The sequence below is a fragment of the Xiphophorus couchianus genome, chromosome 3 (genome assembly GCF_001444195.1).
Source record: "Xiphophorus couchianus chromosome 3, X_couchianus-1.0, whole genome shotgun sequence".
NCBI lineage: Eukaryota > Metazoa > Chordata > Actinopteri > Cyprinodontiformes > Poeciliidae > Xiphophorus > Xiphophorus couchianus.
This window is the reverse complement of record NC_040230.1, coordinates 19,278,026-19,303,884: the sequence shown is the minus strand read 5'-3', so window position 1 is coordinate 19,303,884 and position 25,859 is coordinate 19,278,026. Positions and strand designations below refer to the sequence as shown.

The window sequence follows — 25,859 nt, the reverse complement described above, 5'->3', positions numbered from 1 at the left end:
CCTTGGAAAGTACTGCTGGTACTTTCCAAGGACCTGCAGTACTTGGGTGCTTCTATGTCTGTCTCCCTACTGTCCTCCACTGATACTTTATGCATTCAGCTTGCCTTCCTTAACCTTTTACCAATAGGTCTCAAATGATTAATTGAATTTGACTGTAATTATAATTCGGATTAAGTTAGAAGGTATGTAGATCAGGAACTGACTAGATTTGATTCTTGATATCTTTTTTTAGATAATTGGAAATGAATTGGATGGCTTAATTTTCCTGTAAAGTTACTTGAGATGTAATTTGCTGTGAACTGAGATTACAAAAAAGGTATAGAATTAAAAAGCAAAATGGTATTTTAAGTTCCTTGAATACTGTGTGTTTTATCATTATAAAAGCAAAAAATAAAATATATATATATATTAATGTACATTACAGGTCAGGCAGTCAATAAAGTGGTTAATATTTTTTTCTTTGATTGAATTTTTCTTATAAAGTGCCTAAAACCAATGCTTATTGTAAACATCACAATTTGTCTGGTGTGTGTCTGTACCTCTGTTTCTGTAGTTATTACACCAAAAAACCCATTTATACACCAGTCAGCCACCATAATGTAACCATTAATAAGACATTGTTCTTCAGGAAATTCTGCTGGAAATGTATCCTTTATCTGGATCTAATTTATATATCCACCATACATCTGATGGTTCTAAAAACCCAATCCAATAGACTTGGGATACCTCACAGTCAGGAAGGTTTGTTCCACAACATATTAGTGGATGTGGAGTCTCCACTGTGGGTTTTCATTTAATCTCTTACATTTTCCTCTCAGTTTGAGTCACAGAAATCTACTTAACGTTCTCGGTGCCATGTGAGCTTTTTGTCTTCCCAGCCTCATCACATCCGATCGGACCATCTCCAGGAAGAAGTACCGTCTTCTGTTTCATCTCTTTGTTCTTTCCTGAGGTATCTTTTTTCTCGTTGCCACCTTGGCCCACTCCGTCTGTCCTGCCGGCTCCAACAAGGTGACTCCAGCCAGCGGGGGCAGAGAAATGGCTGAAGACCTGAGCATGAGATGCAGCAGATAAACCAGTGAAAGAAAGCGGACGGATCACTGTGTTTGTCCTTTCATTCAGCAGCAAGTTGTGCAAACAGCTTTTCTGCTGGCTCTGACGGTGAGGTCGGAGGTGTTTCAAGGATGAGGTCTTGTAAGATTTTCTTTGATTGCAGCTCTGCTTCCTGTGTTCCTCCGAGATCTCATCCAGCACTACACAAAACAAGATGACAGTTAGTAAAATCCACCGGGAGCATCAACGTGTGGGTCATGTATCAGCTCTGGCAGCGTTCTCAACATACACACCGTGATGGATTTTACTCTCTTGGTTCTGAGTGCACCTAAGGTCCAGGGCTTGTTTCACTGAGTCCAAAAGTCCAAACATCTCACACAGAGAATTCAGTATATGAGCATCTGACACAAAAAAAAAAGTAAGCCAAAGTGTTGAATAACAATCTTTGTTCAATCGTACATAAGCAATTCGGGTGAAAAAAAATCTATATTTATTAGTTTGTTTTTTCCAAAACCTTGGCATTTACTTATATTCAACCCCCTTCATATTCGATCCTTTACAGAACCATGTACACCGTATTTACAGCTGCAAGACCTTTGGGGTTTAGACTGAGATACATTTTTACAAAACAGCTCAAGCTCAATCAGTTTTCGACAAAGAGCATCTGTGAAGATTAATTTATGATGTGCAGTTCTAGTTTTCTGCCACACATATTGCATGTAGGTCAAAAGGTCTAATTTTGTTTTTGTTTTACCAAAGTTTCTTCTTCTACATGATTACTGTGTTTCTTGCACTGCAAAAAAAACCTTCTTATTGCAGTTTTCTGTCTGCCATTCCTCCAGATTGGTGGAGTTTACACCTTAGAGTTGCTTTTAATATAGACTTCCACCTGAGCTGTAAATCTCTGCATAAATTTTTCATAAAAAACCTCTAAAAACTTCACAGTACATCTGGTTTAATAGTGTGTATAAATTACACACATGTCAGCTGTATTTCATAGCTTTGATAGCTTTTGATTTTATTTAGAAGTACATGGGGTTAAATACAAATGCATGCCAGACTTTCCAGATTCTTATTTATAAAGTATTTTAAAAGTATGGATAATTTTCCTTGCACTTCATAATTCTGCACTACTTTGTGTTGGTCTGCCACATAAAATCCCAATTAAATAAACAGAATCTTGAAATTGCAATGTGGGGAAAAAGCAAAAAGTTCAAGTGTTGTGAATACTTCTGCAAGGCACAATGTGTGAATGTGATGACACAGTTTGGGAGCGTACCTGTCTCCTGCAGGCTGCCGTTCTCGCTGCGAAGCTCGACACCTTGAAGGGTGTTCACAAGTTTAGCATGGAGACCAGACAGAACATCCACCATCAGGCCAGACTCCGCTACACCCCTCCAAAGTCTCATCACTCTACCTGAAGAGGATCAATTACATGATAAGAACTCTGTGCATATGAGAGTTTGGTTTTTTCCCTTCCATTAAGAGGTTTAAAAATGGCCACAGAGAAATTAGAGAAAGCCACAAATGCACCAGTATAGATTTGATGCACATGAAGATATGAATTCCAGTGTGGGATGCTGAATTTAAAATAAAGTAAAGAAATACAGTAAATATTAATAAGTAATCTGTGACAAATGTGGTGGAAAGGAGAAGCAAGGGGACATCTGGGGCTGTGATTTCAAGTAGAAAACATAGGAAATGACAGGACTAGATGCCATAGATGGATAAAAAACCATTTAAAAAAAGGGAAAGGGAGAAGGTGTTAAATAGGAAACAGATGTTGAGAGGAAAGAGCAGGAAAATGGGTTAGGAAAGAGGAGCTCTCTGAAGGCAGAAAGGAGGGCAGGACATATTTGAAGGAGAATGAAATATAACTTGATGTCGGCACAAAACTGATAAAAACAGAAGTTAGGTTAGGGTGATGAAGTGCAGAGCATGCTAGATGTGTTATCTTAGAGGAAATGAATGTATGCCCCCTGATGTTTGCTTAAACTCCTGTCACGGTGGTAAAATATTTGAAAGTGTTCCAGTTCCCATTTACATTTATAAGTTTGTTTAATTTATTCCTCCATGAGGGGAATACAAACTAGAATGAAGCACATTTCCGTTGAGCTGAACAGCTCCAGCTCAAGAGATTGAGCACGCTCGCTGAGAATTATCTACTTGTTCGAAACTCAGCGACAAGCAATCCTGAACGTGCAGCGAGGCACTTCAATCTGCTTTTCAGGGCATCATCAGCGGGTTGTTTTACTGACTGAGCTCCGCCTGGAACAGTGCCTGATCAGGTCACCTTTAAAAGCCTTTAAATCAAAGCTGCAGCCCCGGCAAGTAAAAAGGCCACACCTGGAAATGTCAGCTGCTGTCTGCGGCTTTATAAATGGACATGACTCTTCCCCCTGACTGTGGTCAGCAACTTTTTAAGGACAAGTCGGCAGGAGCATCCCACAACTGCCGATTCAGAGGTTCGCCGGCTCGCTGTGTCAGAGAGGTCAAACCTTTCGTGGTTGCGAGAGGCGAGATGAGAGCGATGGGTGGACAAACCCTGTGTAAATCTTTTTGAGAACCTGCCCTACAAAAGACCTCTTCTCTTGAGAAAAGATCCTTTCTGCACATTATTACCATCTGGCAGATGTTTTTTATTTTTTATTTTTTTTTGGTGACAAACTTTCCCCTCTACAGAACTGAAAATACAGTACCTTCCACAATTAGCATCTCTAGTACAAAAGTGTACACAAGCTTTAAAATGATTGATTGTAAATGCTTTTGCCACAGTTATCCAACATTGATCACATTTAAGTCTAGACTTGAATAAGTTTGGTTTTGGATCACTGTCCTGCTTCATAACCTTGATTTAAGATCTGAGATGAGCTGATGGTTGGACATCCTCAGGATTTTGTGGTAGAAGCAAAATTCATGGTTGAATAATGAACCATGAATTTTGGGGCAGCTCAGCAGCCCCCAAAACTATCACACTGCCACCGCCATGTTTGAATGTTGATGTTACGATGTGTTTTTTTCTGAAATGATGAATACCAGGTGACTTATTGAACATATACATTGAATTGATAGACATTATTTTGTCTTTTATTTACCAAGTGAATCAGCTCTCTTCATGTTGGCAGGATGTCTGTTGATTGTGGAGTTTACAAGTGGTGTTGAACTCTGCTCTGATGCCGGTCCAATCATTTCCTCCAAAGACTCCTCCAACTCCACTGCATCGCCAGCTTCCCCTTAAATAGGAACAAAGCAGACATATTTAGTTAATAAAGGGCTAAAGCTGTTACGTTTGTGTAAAATTAGCTTCAAATTCTGAATATTTATCATATTTTGGTGCTTGGTTTCAAAGTGATCTTCAATTTCTTGGTTTGAAATTTCAATACTATAACAGTGGTTTAAGCATATGTGATTGGTATGAAAACAGGAAACTTTAAGTGCCAACTGTAATCTACCTGTCACTGTAGGCAGCTGTCCCCCATCAGGCTCGAGAGCCAAACAAGACAGGCTTGGTTGCACCAAGGCCCCTGGAGGAGGCCGGGTGCTGTTCATCAGCACATCGAGCTTGGTGCTGCGGCAGGTGTTGCTGCACACTGACTCATGCTGGTAGAAATCTATCTGGCCAGAGTCCATCATTTTCCTGCAAAGGGGACAGGCGGGTTACAATAATACGGCAAAGTGTCTGTGAAAACATTTTTTTTTTAGCTTTTGGAGTCGCATGGGGGACGTTTGGTCTGAACAATCCTAACAGCCTTTCGCTATTTTGTTTGATGCGGGGCTTGTTGGTCAGCCCTCAGGAGGCATAAAGATAAAAAGAACAGATATCGCCTGTTGGGTTTTGTGTGTTGCCTCCCAGCAACACCAACAGCAAGTGCAAACACGATAAAGAGGTGAGAAGTGCTGCTCGAAGGCTTATATGTGAACCATTTGATCCTGCTATCATCACAGTTGTGATTACCCACTGCCTCTGGTATGCTGGCTCAGACAGACACTTAAAACAGAGATGTGCAAGTTGGATTTTACATTAAAGAAATCCTGTAGGTGGTTCACTGCAGTGAATTCTAAAAGTATTAAAACCCCGTTTTTTCACATTTGATCATATTGCAAACACAAAATGTAACTGCATTTATTGGTTTTTCACATGACAGACCAACACAAAGTTGTGTGGATAAGTACCATGACAATAAAATATATTTTAATAATAACTATGGTCAGTGTGGCATGCATTTGTAGGCAACTCCTCTACTGTCAACGCTTTGTAGAAACATCTTTCTCTTCAAGCGTTTGGAGTTTTCTCTCTTCACCCAGACTGAAACCGTTTCACATTCCTTCTTCACACAAATAGTTCAAGTTCAGTCAGATTGGATGTAAACCATCTGTGGACAGTTATTTTCAAATCTTGCCACGAACTCTGTCTTGGATTTAGGACTGGGCTTTGACTGAGCCATTCTCATAAAGAAATATGCTTTAATCCTAACCATTGTAGCTCTGGCTTTGGTTATTTTCCGGTTGGATGGTGAACATTTGCACTACTCTCAAGTTTTTTGCAGCCTTCTATCAACTCTAACCAGCTTCCCTTTCCAATGTAAAGAAAAAAGTTTACTAAAGCATCATGGCATCATTGACATTTGTCAAACGGGGGATGGTGTGTTCAGAAGGAATTGCAGATTTGGTTTTCAGCCACATTGAGTGTGATGCAGAAGGTTCCCTTTTGGTCTTGTTTGAGCAGAGTGCTTTCTTCCACATGTTTGTTGGTTTTGCCTCATAGCCTGTGGAAAACTCCTAGTGAAACTTTGAATGGTTGTCTTCCCACAATGACTTTCTTATTGCCACTACATGAAGGCCAGATTTGTGGAGTATAAAAAGTTATCTAAGAGACCAATTCAACCTGAGCAGAGGATCTTTGCAGCTCCTCCATTGGCTTTTTTTTTACTAATGTTCTCCAACAAACCTTTAATGCCTTCACAGAATAATGCACATATGCTGGGATTAAATTACACACCGTTTGACCCTATTTATTATCTCCCTTCAAAGAAGACTGGTTGTACTGGATTTTATGTAGGTGTAGATTAAGACGGGTAAAATACAAATGCTGATTTTTTTTTAAAAACAATAAACAGGTATGCTACTCCTTCCATTTTTATGCTTTGTATTGGTCTATCACAGAAAATCCCAACAGATTACATTGAAGTTTGTGGTTGCAACATGAACAAATTTGGATGGTACAAGATACTGCACAAGTCGTGACATTCATGTGTTTTAAAATAATAAACATGACAGTTGGAACGAGAAAGTGAAAATAAAGGTTGTTAGCAGAAAGACAGATGTTTCTTAATGCTTCATAATCTTACCTGAGCATAACTCCTCCCACTCTGATGGCTCTTTTCCAATCCTTCAGAGTGGCTTTTCCTGCCAAGTGTACAAACTGCTTGGGACTAATGAGCTGGTCATTGAACTGTAAAAAGCCAGACGGGGCAATTTATGCCATGTAAACAGTCATATAAAAAGTAAAACAGGCTGTTAACCCATGTAATGATTATCTTATGTTTTATTCCTGTGGAATAATTTACAATTCAACCAACCACACAAGAAATATAGAAAGGTATTAAGTTAATAATATCATAAATGTGTTACAATGTAGACGGAAATCTGTGGAGTTTGAAATGACAAAGGATGGGAGAAAACTGCCTCAAGCAATAGGAGTAGCAAATCTTAGCATGAAAATATAAATTACTTTTTTTGGAGGAAGCTCATTCATCCATTTCTCTTAGTAGAAAAAGAGAAATCATAGATTTGACACGGAGTTATTTCATCTGAACATTCTGGCTTTGCAAAATGTACTAAGAAAAATGTAAAGTGAATTTTTTTTTTTTTTTTTTGATTGAAAATCATTCCCCAACAGGAGATCCATCATGGAAAAAATGTATAAAAGTCTTTCAAAGTAGGAATTCAATTCAGTGTGTCGGAGCACTCAGCTGTGTATAAAAGTGATGACAGGCACAAACAAATAGCAAAGCTTGCAGAAAGAAAACAGGTGGACCAAAGGCAACAAAGGTCAAAACACAAAGGGACAGGAAACTGAAAGTCGCACATCTTGGAAATTGAAAAATGCACAACAAACGAATGGAGGTAATGTCAGAAGAAAATAGAACTTATGTATAGAAAATCCAAATATAAAGCATTTCTAATATCAACAGAAAAAGAGACCATGGTTACTGTGGGTTAAAGATGAAAAAGCAGAGGTGAAAAACTGATCACTGGAGAAAAGTTGTATTTTGTGATGAATCAAAATTCAATGACGGGACGATGTTGGTCTTTTAGTTGGATAAAGATTCAGTGAAGCATCTAAACCTAATGTGTTAAATATCAAGAAGATTTCTAAAGCTACTGATAATGCATAGTTTTATATGAAAACCTGTGGAAGAGTCAATCAGTACCTCTGCTAGTAATACTCAGATGGAAATTTAGGCTATTGTCACAAAGCCTCATGTTTTGTCACCTATTTGGAGCATCATAAAATGTCTATTAGGTGGGTCTATTTGTCAGGAAACAAGGTGCATGTTTTCTTTGCAAAACAAAATGTTAAAGCACTGTAAGTGTGATCAGTTTATTGAAATATGGAACAGTTTAACAGATTCTCTAAAAGTATGAGTCCATTTTATTGTTGTTTTTGTTTGGTAGAAGTTGAACTTGTGTCCCCAGGACAAAACCTTTTTCCTGATTAGTCTCTGATTTAAATGCCAAGACAGTAAGAGGAAGAATAAACCTAAAGGGACAACAATAAAGCAAGGATTTTTTTAAAAGTGTACCCTGGGCTGGCTCTCCAGTAATAAATCAGCACTTCTTGGACAGACTCAGCATATTGACCTACCTTAACACATTGTACATTGATTCCAGGACAGACAAACTTCTTAAACAGCAGCACTGCTGTGCTGTCTCCACAAGTGATGGGGTAGCCGTACTCTATCTCTGTTTCATCGGCTTTACAGTCACCTTTACAGGAAACAGCAAATTAAAAAGAAATCACAGGAAGAATAGTCTAACAATTACAACACTGACATTGTCACCCAGCAGTATGCTGAGTACTACACATATTGATTCTGTTGTATGGAACAAAATGTGTGTTTTTGTATATGTTCATTAAGTTTTAAAGAGATAATATTTTTGGTTTGCATGCTTTTACTTACTTTGATGTGTCTCTATCGCTAAAACTGTGGTGGCAGTACCAGCACTGTCGCCATTTAGCCTGCAGAGGGCGACATAACATTTGAAATTAAATAAACCTTACTTTACTTTCTCTGCACTGTTGTGTTAACTTAAGAATTTACAGCATATAATACAAACAGACATTTTTCTACATCAGTTTAGCTCACACACAAATATAATGGGAAAATACTGGTTCTGTTGTTTTCTGTTTTGTATTCCCTCCAGGCTTTAGTTTTTTAAATATGTGATTCTGAGATGAAGACTAAGATTTAAACTCCCAGGCAATGAGCAGACTTGTACCCCTCAGCGCAATCTTCTTACCCATTTAGCTGCAGGATGATTTGTCTCTGATGGTTGTTGTCCCTGCAATCCTGCTTCTCTGTTTTAACCACCATGACTTTGCCTGAAGGCTCAGAGACCCATTCAGCAGCAGCCATCACACCTCCCAGCAGGGCTGTACAGAGACAACAGGTGAATCACATTAATGTTCAGATCAAACACAAGTACTTGTTGGGTAAATTGTATTATTAGTATTATCAAATATTTGTTGTATCATGTAGCCTTGTAGTTACAGCGGTTGGAGATTTGTAACTGAAAGCACATCTCTGTCCGTTCTCCTCGCGAGAACAAAGAATTTAACTCTCTTGTCTTTCCTGTGTTTGTTTAAAATTGTCTCTAATAGGTATTTAGACCTGACAGTACTGTTCATTACATGTTTCGGATAAACATCCTTTCCTGTTGAGTTTTATAGTGTTTCAGAATTAATTCATGCCAAAGTTAAAACAGCCTCTGCATGCTGGGACTTTCTAGATGAGGAACGCAGCTTATTCAGAACATTTTCCAACTTTAGTGTGAGAGGTCCCATACAGTCCAATAAAAAAACAATCTATTGGATGGGGGATAAGACAAAAACAATACCCTGGTTTGATTTATTGTTAGTATTCAGTAGTCTTGAGTTCACACCTGCTATTGTTTATAGGAAATTTGATCAACTTCAAGCTAATCCTGACATTTTATTTACATTGTTCAGCTAAAATCCTCGTTCACAATAAGGTGACAAAAAATTAAAATAATTTGACTGTACAAAAGCATCAGGCAACAGAAGAGACCAAAAGTTCCTCCAAAAAATATCATTACTAAAACAGTATGCCAAAAATGACTGTCTCAATGACCGATGGATTTATCTTTGGTGATGAACGCCAAGGCTTTGAGATTAGAAAACGCTCTTTTCCTAATCTTTAGCTCCATACAAAGATCCTTTGCCAGAAAGAGCATGTTAGTGAAATTAAATAACTTGGAATATTTTGGCCTTAGCCGTAATCTCCAAATGTGGTTATACCTCTACATTGATGTAAAAAAAAAACTGATGATGATGAATTATTTCATAACCATTTCTTTTGTTGCGGTTAATGCAAATGTATCTTGTACAATTCAACTGACAAACTTTATTATCTATGAAGAACGTTTTTAAAAAGCAGCAAAAATGTTCAAACAGCCGCAACTTCAACCACTGCATGACATTTGCTCGTTTGTGTCTTTCAGCAAAAACCCACAGTTTTCAGAGAGGTTCTTGATGTCAATGTCCATTCATTAGATGGGCACAAAACAATCTATTGAATCACACAAACACTGTGTGTTTGTGTGATTCCCAATTGTAATCCCCAATTACAGATTCTGCATATCTGTAATTGGGGAAAATTTGAAACAATAGTGGCATTGCTGTAGCAGTGTGTCAGGAAGGCTGTGAGGCCGAAAGTAACACAGAATAAGCTGCAGGAATTTTAATGTCTGGATTAAATGTAGAAAGTTAAACTTGAAATGTTTAGTCATTTATGCGAGACAAGGCATGATGGGAAACTAATTTTAATTCTTATACTCTTCATAAGCTACTTTCAATTTGACAGTGAACGCAAATGCAGCTGAAGTCTTTGCAATAATAAAACAAAAACAGCCTATCTGTCAGGGAAACTTAACGAAAGCAAGATACAACTAATCACAGTATCAGACAGACTATAATGAACTAAATATATTTAGCTGTATTAGTCTGTACAGCTGTAAGCTATATTATATTAGTCTACATTGGATTAGCATACCCGGACAGTTGCGTGCCTTGCTTACCCTCTTCAGAGTCTCACACTGACGTCTGTTGGTGCGGCATCACGCACTCTCCTGTCGTGCGTTCCCGTCCCACACAGGATCCACAAGGGGGCGAGGGGGGGGGGTCCACTTCCACTCCTCACACTCTCTACGGTTTAAACAGCGTAAAACAATTAGTCCTCCGCTTGTTCAGAGGGACACGGCAGTATGAGCCAAGCTGTGTCGCTGCCCTTCCTGCAGCCAAGGCAGCGTTTGCCTGAGAAGCATCTGTCCCGCTGTCACGAGAACCGCTCTGTTGGCACGCGATGTGTAACTCGGTCAAATTTTTCCCGTGAGGCTGGATTTGAGCTCCACTGTAAAAGTTCACGGGCAGGGCGATTTTATTCGCCCTGCATTTAAATTCCTCCACCACAAACACGCACAGAAAACATAAAACGCTGCATAAGATAGACTTCACTAATATCTGAGTATCGTATTCTTAGTGCTCTGGGATTACAAGGCAGTCGTATGCTTGACGTGTTCTGCTGTTGCCTATATTTCACCAGTAGATGGCAGTTTCGCACTTAAGTTGATAACAACTACTGAGCAAAGGCACACAATAGGGATTGATAATTGTTGCTCTTTGTGATTTTGCGAGTTAAATGGACTGTTTGCGACTTTTGAAAAGTCGCTGAGTGAGAACAACATAGCTCACATAGTGCTAGATGATTCTCACATTCCTTTAGTATTTTTCCTGGGACTTTAGTTTGTGTCTATCTAGAGTAACTTCTAACAATCTATGTCATTTACCTCTTTTGGAGGATAATATTTCTTGAACATGCTCTCTTGGACTTCATGTTGAAATCATAATTGGACCATAACTTCACTGCTTTCTTCATGTGAAAATGTAGTCCCAGTGGATAGTGGTAGATTGTTTTATTCGTGGGCAAAATTATTTATTTCCTTTCTTTATTGTCTTTGAGATAGTTTGTTGGTATGCTGCTTTTCCTAAACATAGCATTTACACAGGTAGTGTTACAAAAACCTCTACACCCGCTGTGCTAGAATGAACAAATAGAGACACATTTGGAGTCCCATACATTTGGAATGGAATGCCCGGGATCATTTGATTGGTAGTCATCCTAACCAATAGGAAGCCGAGTTTAAGACTCGTGGCCAATAGTAAATTCGCAGGACTTTCTGCTGTGAGTTTTTATTGAAGCGAGAACTCGACCCATCGAAGTATGCACCTTACTTTTTTCCTCGGACAGGGCTGGAAATCATGCTTGGAAAGAGCAAAAGCATCGAGGATGGAATGAAGTTTGTTTTTGCTAGTGTTTGGATTACTTTCTGCGCCTGTTTAGGTGATGTTCGCTGTCAGGAGGGTAAGAAAAAGCCCTTTTCTGTTGACGCTTTCGGTAATACAAACAAAAATGATTGCGACGTAACAGAATTTCTAACATCACGTTCGCTTTTTGCTGAGTAACAGCTAAAACTAAATACTGCTAGACATTTATTATTACAAGATAACACTTTGTTAATAACGTCGGAAAAGCGACAGGAGTTCAGGTAAAGCTTTAGGACGTGGCTTAATTTTTTTAGTATCCTAACTTTCCAACTCATTTCTGAGACACATATTTTATACTGGTTTCCCAGCTAACGTTTTTTCTGAAAGTTGGGACATATTTGCTGCTGTGTATGAGTCAAAATCAAGTTTTGATTAATGTGTTTATGAATAGGACTGTAGAATGCTGTATCTTATAAAGCACACAGGTACAAAGGTCGCCCATGTGGTATGATGGACACATTCTTTGAATACTCCTCCTTGTCCATGTGTTTACCTGCTGCTCCCAGCTATCCTTACCACAGACTTTTCCAAACTGCATTCAAGCCCCCAGCATGAATCACACTGACCATATTTACACACAGAGGCAAAGAGAGACAAATGGTTACTCCAGCGTAGACTATGACTACACACCACAAATCATCTTCTTTGTTGTTTTCGTCTGGCTCTTTGGCTTTGGTTTCCTCACATATCGGAAGCTGATTCTGAATCATGTTGTTGAAATAGTAATCCAAAACAGGTTTTGGGAGCTCTACTTCAGCCTGTTTTCTGTTTTCACTCTGTAGTGATTGGCAGATTGTAGGGGATAATCCTATGAAGTGACAGGTAGGACAGGTGAACATCCTGTTTGCCAGTGTGGACCTGTAAGAACCTGCCAGCAAAAAAAAAAACTTAAGTGGAAAAACAGCATTTGCTTATTTAACACTTTAAATTCCTGTTTTGTTGATCTCCTGAACTGGTCAAAACAAGCTGAAGTCATACTGCACCTCCAACTAGTGCAGAAGTGTACAGCAAAAACACAGGCTTTCAGTTATTTCTTGCTACAAACAAAAGTGTGCCCTGAATTTCCAGCTTGCCATCTAATTAGCTTCTCTTTCACAGCTGAAGAAACATTCCCACTGCATGATGCTGCTATGTTGGCCCACTGGGAAATTGTTAAATGTCTGTAAAATGTCTCTTTTTCACACAAACGGTGTCGTGTACGCTGGCCAGAAGGTTTCATTTTGGTCTCATGTGACCGGGGCATCTTGTTTTCACATACTTTTGGATTTCTTTGAACAAGAACTTTCCTCCTCATACTTTTACAAAGAATACTAGATTTGCAGAGTTCACATTTAAACAGATTCTCTACCAGAGCTGTGTCTCACTACAGCTCCTCCAGTGCTACCATGGCTGCAGTACCTATTATTCGCTTATTAACACACTCTTTGTTTGCAGTTGTCATTTTACCCTTTATATTTTTCAGATGATGGACTAATCGGTGCCCTTTAGATGTTCAAAGGTTTCTTTTTTATAACCAAACCCTTCTAAACATCCCCAAAACTTTATCCCTGACCTTTCTGTTGTGTTCCTTGCTCTTCAAGATGATGTTTGCTTTCCAATGTTCTCTAACAAACTTCAGACCTTCAGAGAAAAGCTGTATTTAATCAGAGATTAAATTACACACAAGTGGACTCTCTCTACCACTACTTGATTTATTTTTTGTTTGTATTATCAAAGTAAAGTGGGTTGAGCACAAATTCATTTTTATTTGAACCACATTCTGATAAGCATCGTGTCTCATTTTTCTGGCACTTTTCTGGGTTGCTTTCTGCTGATCTGTCACATAAAATCCCCAATAAAGTGCTTTTGAAGTTTGCGGTTTTAAAACGTTTTAATAGGCGCGTAAATATTTTTGCGAGGCACTGCATCGGCTCCTTGATGCAATCAGAACCAGACGGGTTTGTCAGAGTGACTGCAGGTGAAGGAGTTCAGCCAGCAGGAGACAATTAGCAGCCACCCAGAACGCAGCCGGCACTGCCGCTGTTGTGGCCTCCCACCGGAAAGTGACAGATCCATGCTCTGGTGCCCACAGCAACAGCATGTCACTCTGGCATTTCCACAGAATCCTTTGGGGAACCGAGAAGGGGAAGCAGCATTCAAAGGTTTGTGGTGGGATTCGAAGAGCTGTTGGGAAGTTGGGGGTGGCTAGTGTGATGCAGGATGTGTGACACAGGGACAGAGGAAGGTTATCTGGGGGTTTAGGAGCCATGTATGGATGGGTGGAGGGGGTTGGGAGTGATGTTTAGGCTCAGTCTGGCCTCGATGTCTTACTCAAGTTTTGACCATTCTTGGTACGTGTCACCTCCGGAGTTTTTGTGGGGGCTTCAATTTGCGCAAACAGCTTCCACAGCACTAATCTCTGACTCAATTGACTCTTTTTTTTTTTTTCCTATGAGCAACACAGATATTAGACAAGGTATCTAAATATTTGTGTTTTCTGTTCCAGTAGAAGCGTTTTAGTCAGCGCACTCGGGTCAGAGGATGTAACAAATTAAAGGCTGAAATGTTTTTTTTCCCCATATGAATAGATTTTCCTCCAAAATATGCAGTTCTTTGTATTTTAACCTTTGTTAATATAAGTATTTTGGCAACTTGTTCAGCTTATGCTATAGTCTGAGGAATTTCCTTCACAACTAGTTGTGTCATCACTCAGTTATGAATATAAACATGTCCAGGTCTGCAGGGCCTGTTTCGATTGGACTTGTTACGCATTTGTCCTGAAACAATGCTTCACCAAAGCCTTTAATATTCGCTTTATTCAATTTAGGAAAGTTATGACAGACCTGTCTGCGGTTAAGATGATTTGCCTTTGCTTAAAGTGCAGCCAATAATTCACTTCTCACAGCTGGTTTGAAAGTAAAATCTGTCTACATGAATACCGAGTGCAGACGATAGTCCTTCAAAAGCTACATTTGATCCTTTTGGCCAAGTGTGGCAGAAAACAAACACTTTCTTGATGCAAGGCAATGGGGCTACCAGCAAAATGACTGAAACAATCCCCAAAGACATAAAGAATTAAAGATCAAGAGTAACTTTAAGAAGTCTCTAACACTCAAATGTATAATTAACAAAAAAAAGTCTTACAGTATTTCCAGTACCATCACTTCATTGGTTTAATCATAAAACCCTAGTGGTGTAGGATTGAGAAATGATCACAAAAACTCCATCAAACATTTCCAGGCTTGTTCATAAAGCAACTGAACTGGTTAGACCGGTGTCATGTTTCCAATGAAACACAGCACCAGTGAAACCTGGTGGTGGAAGCATCATGCTGTGGGGATGCTACTCTTCTGCTGGTCAAGGCAAGATGGATGGAGCCAACTAAATACAGAGGCCAAAAGATTTGAGGGATGGATGTCTCCCAAACAGCTGGACAGCAACACTTCACATACAGCCAGAGCTACAATTACACATTTATATTAAAGCATGTTTAAGTGTTAGAATAAGCCAGTAAAGTCCAGGCCTGAATCCAATTCAGAAACTATGGCAGGTTTTGTGGTATTTTCCTCCCACTTCACCATTAAGTTCTACTTAAGGTTAATCTACCACAAAAACAAACAAACAAAAAAATCGGACTAAAATGAAGTTTGGGTTTTAATACGACAAAAGGTGAAAAAATTCAAGAGAAATCAATACTGTTGCAATATTCTTATTTCTTGACTCAAAAGTCAATATATTGTACAGCTGAAGTCATAGATAAGTAATTTATTAATAAACTTTTAGTTTCTTGATATTCAGAATTAATTTTTTTTTTTGACATTTCATTTATTTATCATTTATTTTCATTGCCCTCTTAATTTTGTTCTTGCTTCCTGTTAGGTAATGGTTGTGGACACGCGCTGCTGGGAACGGAGTCAGGTACCATAGCCTCTCCCAACTACCCGGGTACCTATCCCAGCAACGCCTGGTGTAAATGGAGGCTGCGTGTGCAGGAGGGCCGGACGCTCCGCCTGCTGTTTGGAGACTTTGACATCGAGAGCAGCCCAGGCTGCAGAAACGGATCCATCGTGATCACCGGCAAGAGCGGAGAACGGAGACTGGGTGAGTTCACCTACAATTTCGTTGTGATCTCAGACGCAGTCAGCGTTTTGCCAGCTTATCTGCTGACAGACTTAAATGCTCCGTGCCATTATTAGAGAACTTACCGGCATGACTCTATAGTCATAGCATGCCATTTAGCTGAAACATCGATGGGAGACGAACACTATTTTGCAACAAGCACATGTACGTTTTGCAACCAGCTGTGTCAGGTTGTGTCCTGAGGCTACAGATTTTTGACAGCGCACCAAAAATCAAGGCTGGGAGATTATGGCGATATAAGTATTGTGCTGAAGGTTGTTGGATTTATTCAAGCCCCAAAGCGTTCATTGTTTTCTGGCTTTTGCTGCTAATGTAGATTATCTATAAATGTCAGGGATTTGTGAGAAATTTCTTTTTTTTTCCGAGCCCAAATGATACTGCAGCATTTATTGTCATTAAAAAGATACAAAATCCTTGTCTGCTATCAGTGCAAGGTTACCAGTATAGTTGTAGCTTATTTGTTTGCTTATGATTGTGAATAAGTATATTTTCTGTATCTGCATTCAATAAAGAGGATTATTAACGGACAGCACTAGAAGTTTAACGAGGTTTCTTGAAGAATAAATAAGAAGGAAATAAACATTTTTTAACCACGACTGATACCTTTTTATCTTTCTTCCATAAAGACGGATCTTCTTTTCTTTTTTCAGTTTCTGGATCTAAAACCTTTTTTCTTTTCTTTTAACTTTAGCTGTTTGACTTTAGTCTCTTTCCAGTCCTGGCAATGTACTGTAGTGAACAGTATGTGCTTGTAAAATCAGTGGAGACCTGAGAGATTCATCATCCCTTTGTTGTTTGGCAGTTTTTATGTAGTAGTTTTTTGTGCCCAAAGTAAAATCTTTAAGATGAACTAGTACTACAAAATGCCGTAAGATAACGTCCCTTGGGTCAAAAAGAAAACCTTTTATGTCTTAATGATTAATGTCAGAAGACGGTTTGAAAGGAAAAAAAATATCAAAAGACATTTACTTAGTCTGAAGAAAAGCAGTCCTTTCAAAACTATTTATGCTCCATTAACTTTTAAAAATGTTGTAATGCTGCAACGCCGAACTTCAATGTGTTTTATGAGGTTTATATGTGATCAACACAAAGTAGTGTGCGCTTGTGGAGTAGAAGGAATTTTTTTTGTTTGTTTGACAGTTTGACCGTTATAGTTTAACAAATAAAAATCAGAGTGTGGTGAGTATCTGCATTTAGCCCAGGATTGGCCTGCATCCAGCTCCAACCACCTTCCCGTCAAACCCAACCAGCTCCCCATTTCCTGTCGAAAAAAAAAAAAACAGCCCCACAGCATGACGGTTGCCGCCACCGTGTTTCACAACAGGGATTGCAAAAAATGTCCACCTTTACATGTGAAAAGCCAATAGGGCATATTCCCAAACATCCACAGCTTTGTTTGAACAAAATGTGGTTTTGCAAATAGGAAGACTGAAGACAAACACACTCCTTCTGATTTTGAATTGGAAAACATTTCTAAAAAAGCAAAACAGAAAGTCAAACACAACTTGAGAAAATGTACAAAAGTCCAAGGGGCATGAGTGAACTAATTTAACTTTACTCAAGATTTTTGTTGTTTTTCTGTACTTTGACTGGTTGTTTATTTCCAGGCCCAGTCTGTGGAAAGCTTAATGCAACCATGAACAATGTGACTCTTGAAACCAACGAAGTGACGGTAACGTTCATGTCTGGCCCTCACCGCTCTGGACGAGGGTTTCTGCTCTCTTACGCAACAGACCAACATCCAGGTACGTCTGCAACAGTCCCTCTGTTTTCTGCTTAATTATTAGGCTACACAATACGAACAAGTGGTGTTTAGAGAGACAGTAGGCTATCACTATCCTGGAGTACATAGTTTCTGTATTACCCCTGTGCTTTGCCCTTACAGGACACGAACAGCACATAATCCCAGCTTCATTTAATGCATGATTACCAGCTGTCTGTGTTCTTATTTACAAGCTTTCACTGGTGTTTTTGTCATGCTCACTGTTCTGTTAATGTTTACCTGTGTGTGTGTGTGTGTGTGTGTGTGTGTGTGTGTGTGTGTGTGTGTGTGTGTGTGTGTGTGTGCGCAAGTGTAGGCGTGTGTATGAGTCTCGGCTTATCGGCATTCATTCTCCATTGCTGTGTTTACTCAGGAACAAGAGTAAGTCTCCTTGTCACAGGCTTACTCAGGTCATTCACCTCCCTTTTTTCCCCAACAAGGCCAAGCGCCGCCGACTGCAAACCATCCATCATGGGGGGGTTTAAATATTAGCATACTTCTGGGTATTTTAGTTCATAAATAAAGTTTTAGGGTGTTTTGGATCTTTCTGTGTATGCTACAAATGATTGTTTGGATCTCGTTGCTATGATATAATGAGAGACTGTTCTCTTTTTTCAGTGAAGTTCTCTGTATTTGCAGTTTGTATCATAGTTTCCTGTTTTTCACTTAGTTGTTTATAAAATCCATTGGTATCTGGAGCTGAGGTCTTGAGCAGAGACACAGACCTCTATCTGTTAACTATGATGGCAGAAGAGCTGCTGGCGAGACTCGTGTTGTGTGACTAAGGGACGGCAACAAAAGCGTCAGTCACATTACAGAGACGACTGCCTTTCTCCTAATATAGAACGCTTAGAGCATGCCAGACTGTCTCATCCTGAATCTGTGCTGTATGACTCTGTGTCTGTGTGTGCGTGTGTGTGTGTGTGTGTTGAGGGAGCGTGGGTGTTGTGTAAGCCAGAGACTGCCATGTTTCTACACCTTTTATGAGTGTTGATTAATTTTAGCATCTGATTGCTTTTTTTTTTTTTACAGATCTGATTAGTTGTTTACAAAGAGGATCCCATTTTAGCTTCCAGCATTTAAGGTAAGTTTGATACAGAGACTGAGACACAATCCGACATGCTGAAGTTTTTGACATTTTGTTGCATTATAAGCATAACATTAACTTTTGTTTGGATATTATTTCATAGACCAACACCAAGTAATGCTCTTGTAATACTTTGTAAACCGTATTTTGCTGCAGTTACAATTCATTTGGTGAAACATGGCAGTGGCTACATCATACTGTGGGAACGCTTTACCTTGGATACTGATGGGAAGATGGATACTTTATTTTTTAGCTTTTTAGTCCTAAGTTTTGTTCCTGTTCACAACTACAGGCTGCTTTGTGTTGGTCTGGATATGACAAAATGCAGAGGAGTTCCAGTGGTGTGAATACTTTTGCAAGACACTGTGTGTATGTGGAGCTTCTTTCCAATCTGTGATTCTGCTCCTCAGCGTGTATTGCCCAGCTGGTTGCAAAAATGTCCCGGGGGAGATTTGGGGAAACTCTGAGCAGGGCTACAGAGACGTAAGGACATTTTCCTTTCTTTTATTTAAAACTTAACTCCAAGTTTAAAAGTACTGTATTTGTTCTTAAATGTCACAGACTTCAGTTTTGTGCAAGTCTGCGGTCCACAGTGGAGCTACGTCTGACGCTTTGGGAGGTCGGATCACTGTGAATCAGGGGAGAAGTCTCACCCTCTATGAATCCACCTTCGCCAATGGAGTCCTCTCTAAAACGTTGGTTCCTGCGCTGCTATCTCAATGAAAGATCACAGTGACGTTTGCCAGCTGCCTGTTTGACCTTTCTTTGATGCCGTTTTGACAGGGGGTCATTATCTGATAAGAAGCTGCTGTTTAGCAAAGGTAGGAGCTTTTTTTCTGTCTTTTTTTTAGAAATCAGGGTTTCACCCTCAAGCATGGCTTTACATTCCTTGAATTTATTCTCTGTATGAAGCTGCTGTGTTTTAAATTTGGGCATCTCATAATGCCTTAGCAGTCAGCTTTCTGCAGCATGACATAAAACATTTTCTTCATTATTAACATAGTTAAGACACAAGCATTTCTGTAGCGCAGAGTGTAAAACAATGGGACACGTTCTTCCTTTCCTCTCATTCCCAAACAGAATGTAGCAACATCCTGGCTGTATCTGCTCTAAATGCATCGTCTTTCTGGGACAAAAACAGTCAAGAGCACACAGTGTTCTCAGCCTCCAGAAACACAGAGTCCAGCCACGACTTCCTGCTCTGGACAGCAGACCACAGGGATCCCAACCCGTGGGTGGAGATTGAACTGTCTGAAAGGAGCACTGTGACGGGTAAAAAATATATATAGATTTTTTTGCTTCTCTAATTCCTCCAATTCTTGTCAGTTCAGTTAATTTATATTACATATTGTAATAACTAACATTACCTCCATTTATTTAGAACCCCTCTGTGTCCAGGTTAAATGGTAAAATCCAGTCCCATCCAATTCACTTGTCTGATTATAATTGGAAACTGTCCACTTTGGTCCTAATATTACAGTAATTTAAATCGGCTTTACTCTCTCTACCTAAAGAAGGCCAGCCAATTTATTAGGGTCTTTGGCTTTGCAGCAATCCCTCATCCTGAGGAAGCATGCAGCAACAGGAACAGCTCCCTTTGAACAGGAAGATGCCTAAAGCAGAATCCAGTCCAGTATAGTTGTCCATTTTCCACAACAAGCAGGGGGTTAAAGGGCAAGAAGGATTTAAGGAGCAAACAGAGATGGTTCAGGAGTTGTTTGTTATTGGAAAACTGGTTGGCAGAAGAATCTCAATCAGCCATCAAAGAAAGAGAGCTAAAAGGCACTTTCTAGTGTAAAGATAACAAAACGCATGTAGTTATTGGGGAAAAAATCTTTTACAGCACAGACATAAAAAAATCTACATTGAATCATCATGTTAGGAGTATTTTCTATCATGGTCACAATAAAAAGATTATTCCAAATCTAAATCTGCCAGGTGTATTACTGATGCTGGGCCAGCAAGCAGAAAAACAGGAAGAGAAATATCACTGACAGTTGCTTGTCTAGGAAAAGAAATGCATCTCAGCGCAGAAGCATTGCACCAGGATGACTTTCTTTAGCAAAGATAAAACAAAGAGTGGAACCCATAGCTCTCAATAATTTTGAGAAAGAAACCAGGACGATATCCAAAGTTGGTGGCAGCAGTAAATATTGGTTAGGACAGAAACTAGTGCTCCAGCTAAGCTGTTTGTTGGAAAGAACTCATAATAAATATGTACATGCTTCTTCTCGTTGTTTTCCCCCAGGATTAGTGACAACAGGATCATCTGTGAGCTACATGGAATCTTACAGTCTGCAATTCAGCAAGGACAGAAAGAGCTGGAAGACTTACAAAGATGCTATGAGCAAAGAAAAAAAGGTTGGTGTTCCACCATGTGTCTGACATGCAGTCAGTTCATCTGCTAGACTTATTCATGAATACAGAGTATGGCAAATGAACAAATCCAGCCTAGTAGCACCTAAATGTTACTTCCAACACTGAACTGCTAGAGACACAAAAGTAACAAAACTTTTGTCCATATAAGCCCTGCAGGGTTCTTTAACAGCTGCTAAATTTATCTTGTTTTTTCTTATTCGCTTCCAGGTGTTTCAGGCATACACAGACGGCCACCTCAGGGTGCTCAACAGCTTGTTTCCTGCTATCGTTGCTCGATTTGTTCGACTTCAGCCCCTGAGCTGGCACACCAGAGCTTCTGCTCGGGTTCAGCTCTTAGGCTGCCCTGCAGTCAAGGTCACACCGAGGTCACGGCCTCCCGGAGGTGAGCACATCCTGTTTGCTCGAGTCAAATATTATCTGTTCACACAGTTGCACTGGCTGTCAGGTGTTACAGATGTAAAGGTGCTGCTTCTTTTCCAGCAGAGTCTCCATCCATCAAGTTTAACATGGATACTCTGAACCCTAGCCCCTCACCCACTCCCACTGAGAAAGCCCTGTCTGTGGAAACAACACTAAGTATGTACTTTGCATGTCAATTGATTTTAGTCTGTTTCAGCAAACCTCACTCTGTCCTTCCACACATATTCTGCTGCAGCCCACAGTCAGCCAGTGATCATAGCAGTGGGAGTGGTCCTGGGACTGGTGATGTGTGGCAGCTGTCTATTGGCTAGGATCTGGTGGAAGCGAAGGTATTGTGCATCAACGTTGTGTTGGTTTCACTTGCACATTTTGTCCACTTTCAGACTTTCTGCAGGATTATTGTTAGAATGAATCCTTCAGCTGTTTTCATTGACTCTACAGTTCCAGTAAGAAGATTACATACACTTTCCATTGGCATAAATATCGTATTTTCTGGGGCTCTTAATGATGCACTTGAAAATTTCTTCTTCCAGAGTGGTTCGATAACACAAAATTATACATAAAGTCTCAAAGATATTCATACACTTCCAGCTAAATATGCCCATTCAAGCTGCAGAAAAACTACACTTCATAGCCATCAGTAAGCTTCTGGCAAAATTCTGGCTGAATATTTGAGCACTCTTTTTATCAGAATTGATCAAGTCTCTTCAAAAGGTTTAACATTTTTCTTATTAGGCCATGCATTTGAAATTGTGTTGAAGTTGAGACAATTGCAGAATCTATATGCTACCCTGGTTTATGCATTCTAACATCAGTTCTACAACATATCCAGGTCTATCTGTCCAGGTAAGGTTACTCTGAAATCAAAATGTTGAGAGAAGCTGCCACAAACCCTAATATGTCATAATTTGTCTGTACAATCAGAAAGAGACAACAGCAGTTTAACGGAAAAAAATCTTTGCTCGTCAAAAAAAATATAAAGCCTGGACAAAAGTTTGCCAGAGACAATGCAGAGAAAAATCAGAACAGATGAGTCTAAAACAGAGGCCTTTTGGACTTCAAAACCATTAACATGTTTGGGATAAATCAGTGGCACAGGAACTCCTACTGCCACTTGTGAGGCATTGAGTTTCATGATTTTCAAAGAGCTTTCCTGCACATGGCCAGCTGTCCATAGAATACACAACAGTGTGTTTCAGAGCATGCTTTAGAAAAATCTGAGACCGTCTGTAGGGAAAAACTAAATAAAAAGCATCCAGTCTGAAGCAGAACTGGACCTGCAACACCAGTTTTGTGTTCTTGACCTGTTTTATTCACTCAGTTTTATTTAGTCATGGAAAAAGAACAATTCTAAGCAAAGCCCTCAATATGACATTAACGTTAATCATAAGTGTATGCTTATGTTAACATCTGGCCAGCACAGTATATGGCAATTATAACTTATTTAAATCTTCTCATTTGTATTGTGTTCTAGGATGAGGAATATTTTACTACCATACTACATGGAAACTTGCTAAAGTCCATAAAACTTGTATCTAGTTGTAAAATACCTTCATATGTTCTCTTGCAGGAAAAAAGACTCTGTAATGAAGAACTCCTTGCCCACAGGTGAGTTAAGCTAATAAATTTAACATATTTCAAGTCTAGAGTCAAAAACGCTGAATTTGACTTTGTGTGTCTTCACATCAGTTGGCTGTCAGGCTTTTAAGGCAAAGAGTCTCCCGTGTCCACAGTCGGAGCTCATCTCCTACCCACTGGTGCGAAGCGTGCACGACGCTCTGCCGAGCCCCCCTCTGAACGGTGAGAACTGAGGAATGTTTTCTGCTCTCCTCGGTCAACCCAGCCCTGCCATCAGCAGTCACTCTCTCAGCAGCTCCAACCAGGCTGTCTTTGAGGCCTAACCATTCTTTGTCCTGGCTCAGTGCATCGCCCGTCTCTGCATAAACATTCCTTTCTTCGGACTGCAGAGTTGCTTTGAAAGAGACCCTTTAATTGGAGCTTGATAAAGGCTGCCTTCCCACCACCAGTCCCATCGCTGCCTCATCGAGCCCCTTGGCTTGTAATTCAGCTTTTCACATAGATACTCAGTAACTAAAGTGTTGATTCTGGCACATGTTAATCTTAATTATTATCACTTAGTGAGCTTCAGAGTTAGGTCCATTCATAGTCTGATAAGATTTATTTTATGTAGAAAATAATTTTCCAAACTTTTTATTTTCCCATTACCTAAGTAATGCCATTTGTGGTCTTGTTTTTACATCAATGCAATAATTATTAATCTATTAGCATTCAGAAATATTAATTATTTCAACAATGTGATACAATTAGACATTATATGAGAGCCCTAAAGAAGTCAAACTACTCTGCGTTTAAATATACTTTATGCCATAATCCATTTATTTCCTGTTGGACTAAATCTAAAAAGTGTTACTGACGACCTCCAGGATTTACTGGTTCTGGACATGTCATCAGCACGTCCAGAACCAGTAAATCCACTCATAAACCCTGTCGTAAAACTGAACAACTGTCCAGGATACAGGATATAAAATTATGTTATTCAATAGCTGCAAATCAAAGGATAGCTCTAAACAGATACTTAGAGGACTTTTTTTTAGCTCCTCTGAATCATTACATATCAGTTAAAGGTCTGTATATCAAAAATGAGCTAAGAACTAGAAGGCCATAACTCTCATCCATTTCTCCTTATTAGCCTGTGTTTAAGGGGAAATACACTACTAGAGCTTTATTTGTTTCTGTACTTAATTTTAATAATCATCACTATATAGTTACCAACGCTAAATGCTTTAAATGCATCTCTGTGACTGGTCCTGAAGGCATTTCATTTTTGAATTACATCACTGAAATAAATAAACATTTCTGTTTTATTCAGCTGCACCTGACAAAACGAAGTGACTTGTGACTGGGGTTTTTCTTGTCTTCCCAGACTATGCTGCTCCTGCCATTCCATCTGTTGGACAGAAGGTCGGTTCCACATTCAGACCCTCTTCAGATGAAGGCTACACCACTCCATTCACCTGCACCCATTACGACACACCTGGCAACCTTCCAGAGTACGCCGAGCCACTTCCCCCGGAGCCAGAGTACGCCACTCCATTCAGCGAGCTTCCCCCTGAGCACAAACCGCCCAGCTTGTCAGGGCTGCTTCACGGCATTATGCACAGACCTGCTCATGTACCCTCCGGTCACAGTCAGTACGACTGCCCCTCACATAGGGTGCTGTTCAATGGCTACTGCACCCCTGCTCTGCACGCCAGCGGCCCTCGCCCTGCCAGTGAAGTCTACACAGAGCCCAAGCCAAGTGACTCCTTGGTGCAAAAGCACACTTATGAGGAGCCCTTGTGAATGCAGGGAGATCAGATGTGGAGGACAGATCTATTTGGACCAGAGGAACTCTTAGATCCTAAGAGGACACTAACCCAGAGCATGCTCAGCAGGGTGAAAGTGTCAGTGAGAGATGTTCAAGGACATCAGGAGTCACTATAGACCTCCCCACCCCCATATTCATAGGGGTGGACCAGTCAGTACACAAGATCTGAGAGCCATGTTGACAAAATATTTCCTTACAGGAAGTTATGGACTTGTACAGTTTTTATTCCATAGAATGCACAAAGAAACTACAGGTTTGATTGCGTCTGAGACGCAGAGAGTCTACCAATGAAATGTTCAATCACAAGCTGCACTTTTACAGAAATGTACACATCCGTCTTTTTAAAAAGGTTAAAGCAAAACAGTGGATTGATTGTTACTCGCTCGTATCGTTCACAACGCTTTGTAGACTCTTGAAGAAACACTGTTAATGGTACACTGGTTTTTAACTGTGACCACATATAACCACTAGGTGGCTCTTGTGAGCTTCAGATCTCTAATACTGAACGACATGTGTAACTTTGTGTCTGGAAAAATAACATATTAAAGTACTTGGGAGTTGTAACACAACAAAGGCACAAAGATACAGGATGAAAGTGTGACGAGAATGAAAAGTTTCACATACCTACAGTATGACTTTCATCAGGGACCTGCATCAACACAAACACTGTCCTCGAAGTAGGAAGCAGTTCAAGAGGATGTCATTATTAAAACTGTATACAAAACAAACTATTTTGGATTATTTGCCTTTCATATGTGTGTCACATACGGTATCTGGCATACCTCTGTGTCCACTCTTTAATTTGTATAAAAATACAATATCTAATATTTACTAAAAAGGAAAAAGCAAGAAATTGCACTTTTTCTAATCACATTGAATTGTATCCTTTGAATATAAATGGCAGTCTTCTAAATAAGTCAGCCGTTTCTTGAATTAGCCTTTACACTTTGGCTTTTAAAAGTTTTGTGTCGAAGCTGCCTCTCACTACAGAATAAGGCACAATTAAAAATGTTATCAAGAACAA

General features: G+C 39.7%; 2 protein-coding genes across 3 annotated transcripts; one reads left to right on the top strand and one right to left on the bottom strand.

The window, feature by feature from the left end:
• On the bottom strand, positions 1-15,471 carry LOC114141352 (glucocorticoid modulatory element-binding protein 1-like). Its single transcript, XM_028011826.1, has 11 exons — positions 12,311-15,471; positions 10,375-10,501; positions 8,578-8,710; positions 8,238-8,296; positions 7,922-8,043; positions 6,402-6,505; positions 4,506-4,690; positions 4,149-4,286; positions 2,333-2,470; positions 1,347-1,454; positions 1-1,253 (listed from the first exon to the last, which is right to left on the bottom strand). Exons 3-11 carry the CDS (start codon positions 8,691-8,693, stop codon positions 835-837), a joined length of 1,389 nt encoding a protein of 462 aa, XP_027867627.1. The 5' UTR covers positions 8,694-8,710; positions 10,375-10,501; positions 12,311-15,471; the 3' UTR covers positions 1-834.
• Positions 11,524-25,859, top strand: LOC114141334 (discoidin, CUB and LCCL domain-containing protein 1). 2 transcript variants are annotated; one of them, XM_028011789.1, is made up of 15 exons: positions 11,524-11,717; positions 15,539-15,760; positions 17,407-17,544; positions 18,594-18,645; positions 19,059-19,131; positions 19,210-19,343; positions 19,432-19,469; positions 19,729-19,920; positions 20,897-21,009; positions 21,235-21,409; positions 21,508-21,603; positions 21,683-21,776; positions 23,018-23,055; positions 23,137-23,247; positions 24,392-25,859. In XM_028011789.1, the coding sequence occupies exons 1-15, from the start codon at positions 11,615-11,617 to the stop codon at positions 24,808-24,810; spliced, it is 1,998 nt and encodes a 665-aa protein (XP_027867590.1). In that variant the 5' UTR covers positions 11,524-11,614; the 3' UTR covers positions 24,811-25,859. The 2 variants fall into 2 exon arrangements, with proteins under 2 accessions (XP_027867590.1, XP_027867599.1); XM_028011798.1 differs by having other exon boundaries at positions 11,525-11,717; positions 21,511-21,603.

Coding starts and splice junctions, on each gene's coding strand:
- LOC114141352 (XM_028011826.1), bottom strand. CDS start 8,693: ATGGCTGCTGCTGAATGGGTCTCTGAGCCTTCAGGCAAAGTCATGGTG. Junction 4,691..6,401: donor GTGGGAGGAGTTATGCTCAG/GTAAGATTATGA, acceptor TCCCCTTTGCAG/GAAAATGATGGACTCTGGCC. Junction 1,455..2,332: donor CGGCAGCCTGCAGGAGACAG/GTACGCTCCCAA, acceptor TTTTTGTGTCAG/ATGCTCATATACTGAATTCT.
- LOC114141334 (XM_028011789.1), top strand. CDS start 11,615: ATGCTTGGAAAGAGCAAAAGCATCGAGGATGGAATGAAGTTTGTTTTT. Junction 18,646..19,058: donor TTTAGCTTCCAGCATTTAAG/GTAAGTTTGATA, acceptor TCTGCTCCTCAG/CGTGTATTGCCCAGCTGGTT. Junction 21,604..21,682: donor GTCTGTGGAAACAACACTAA/GTATGTACTTTG, acceptor ATTCTGCTGCAG/CCCACAGTCAGCCAGTGATC.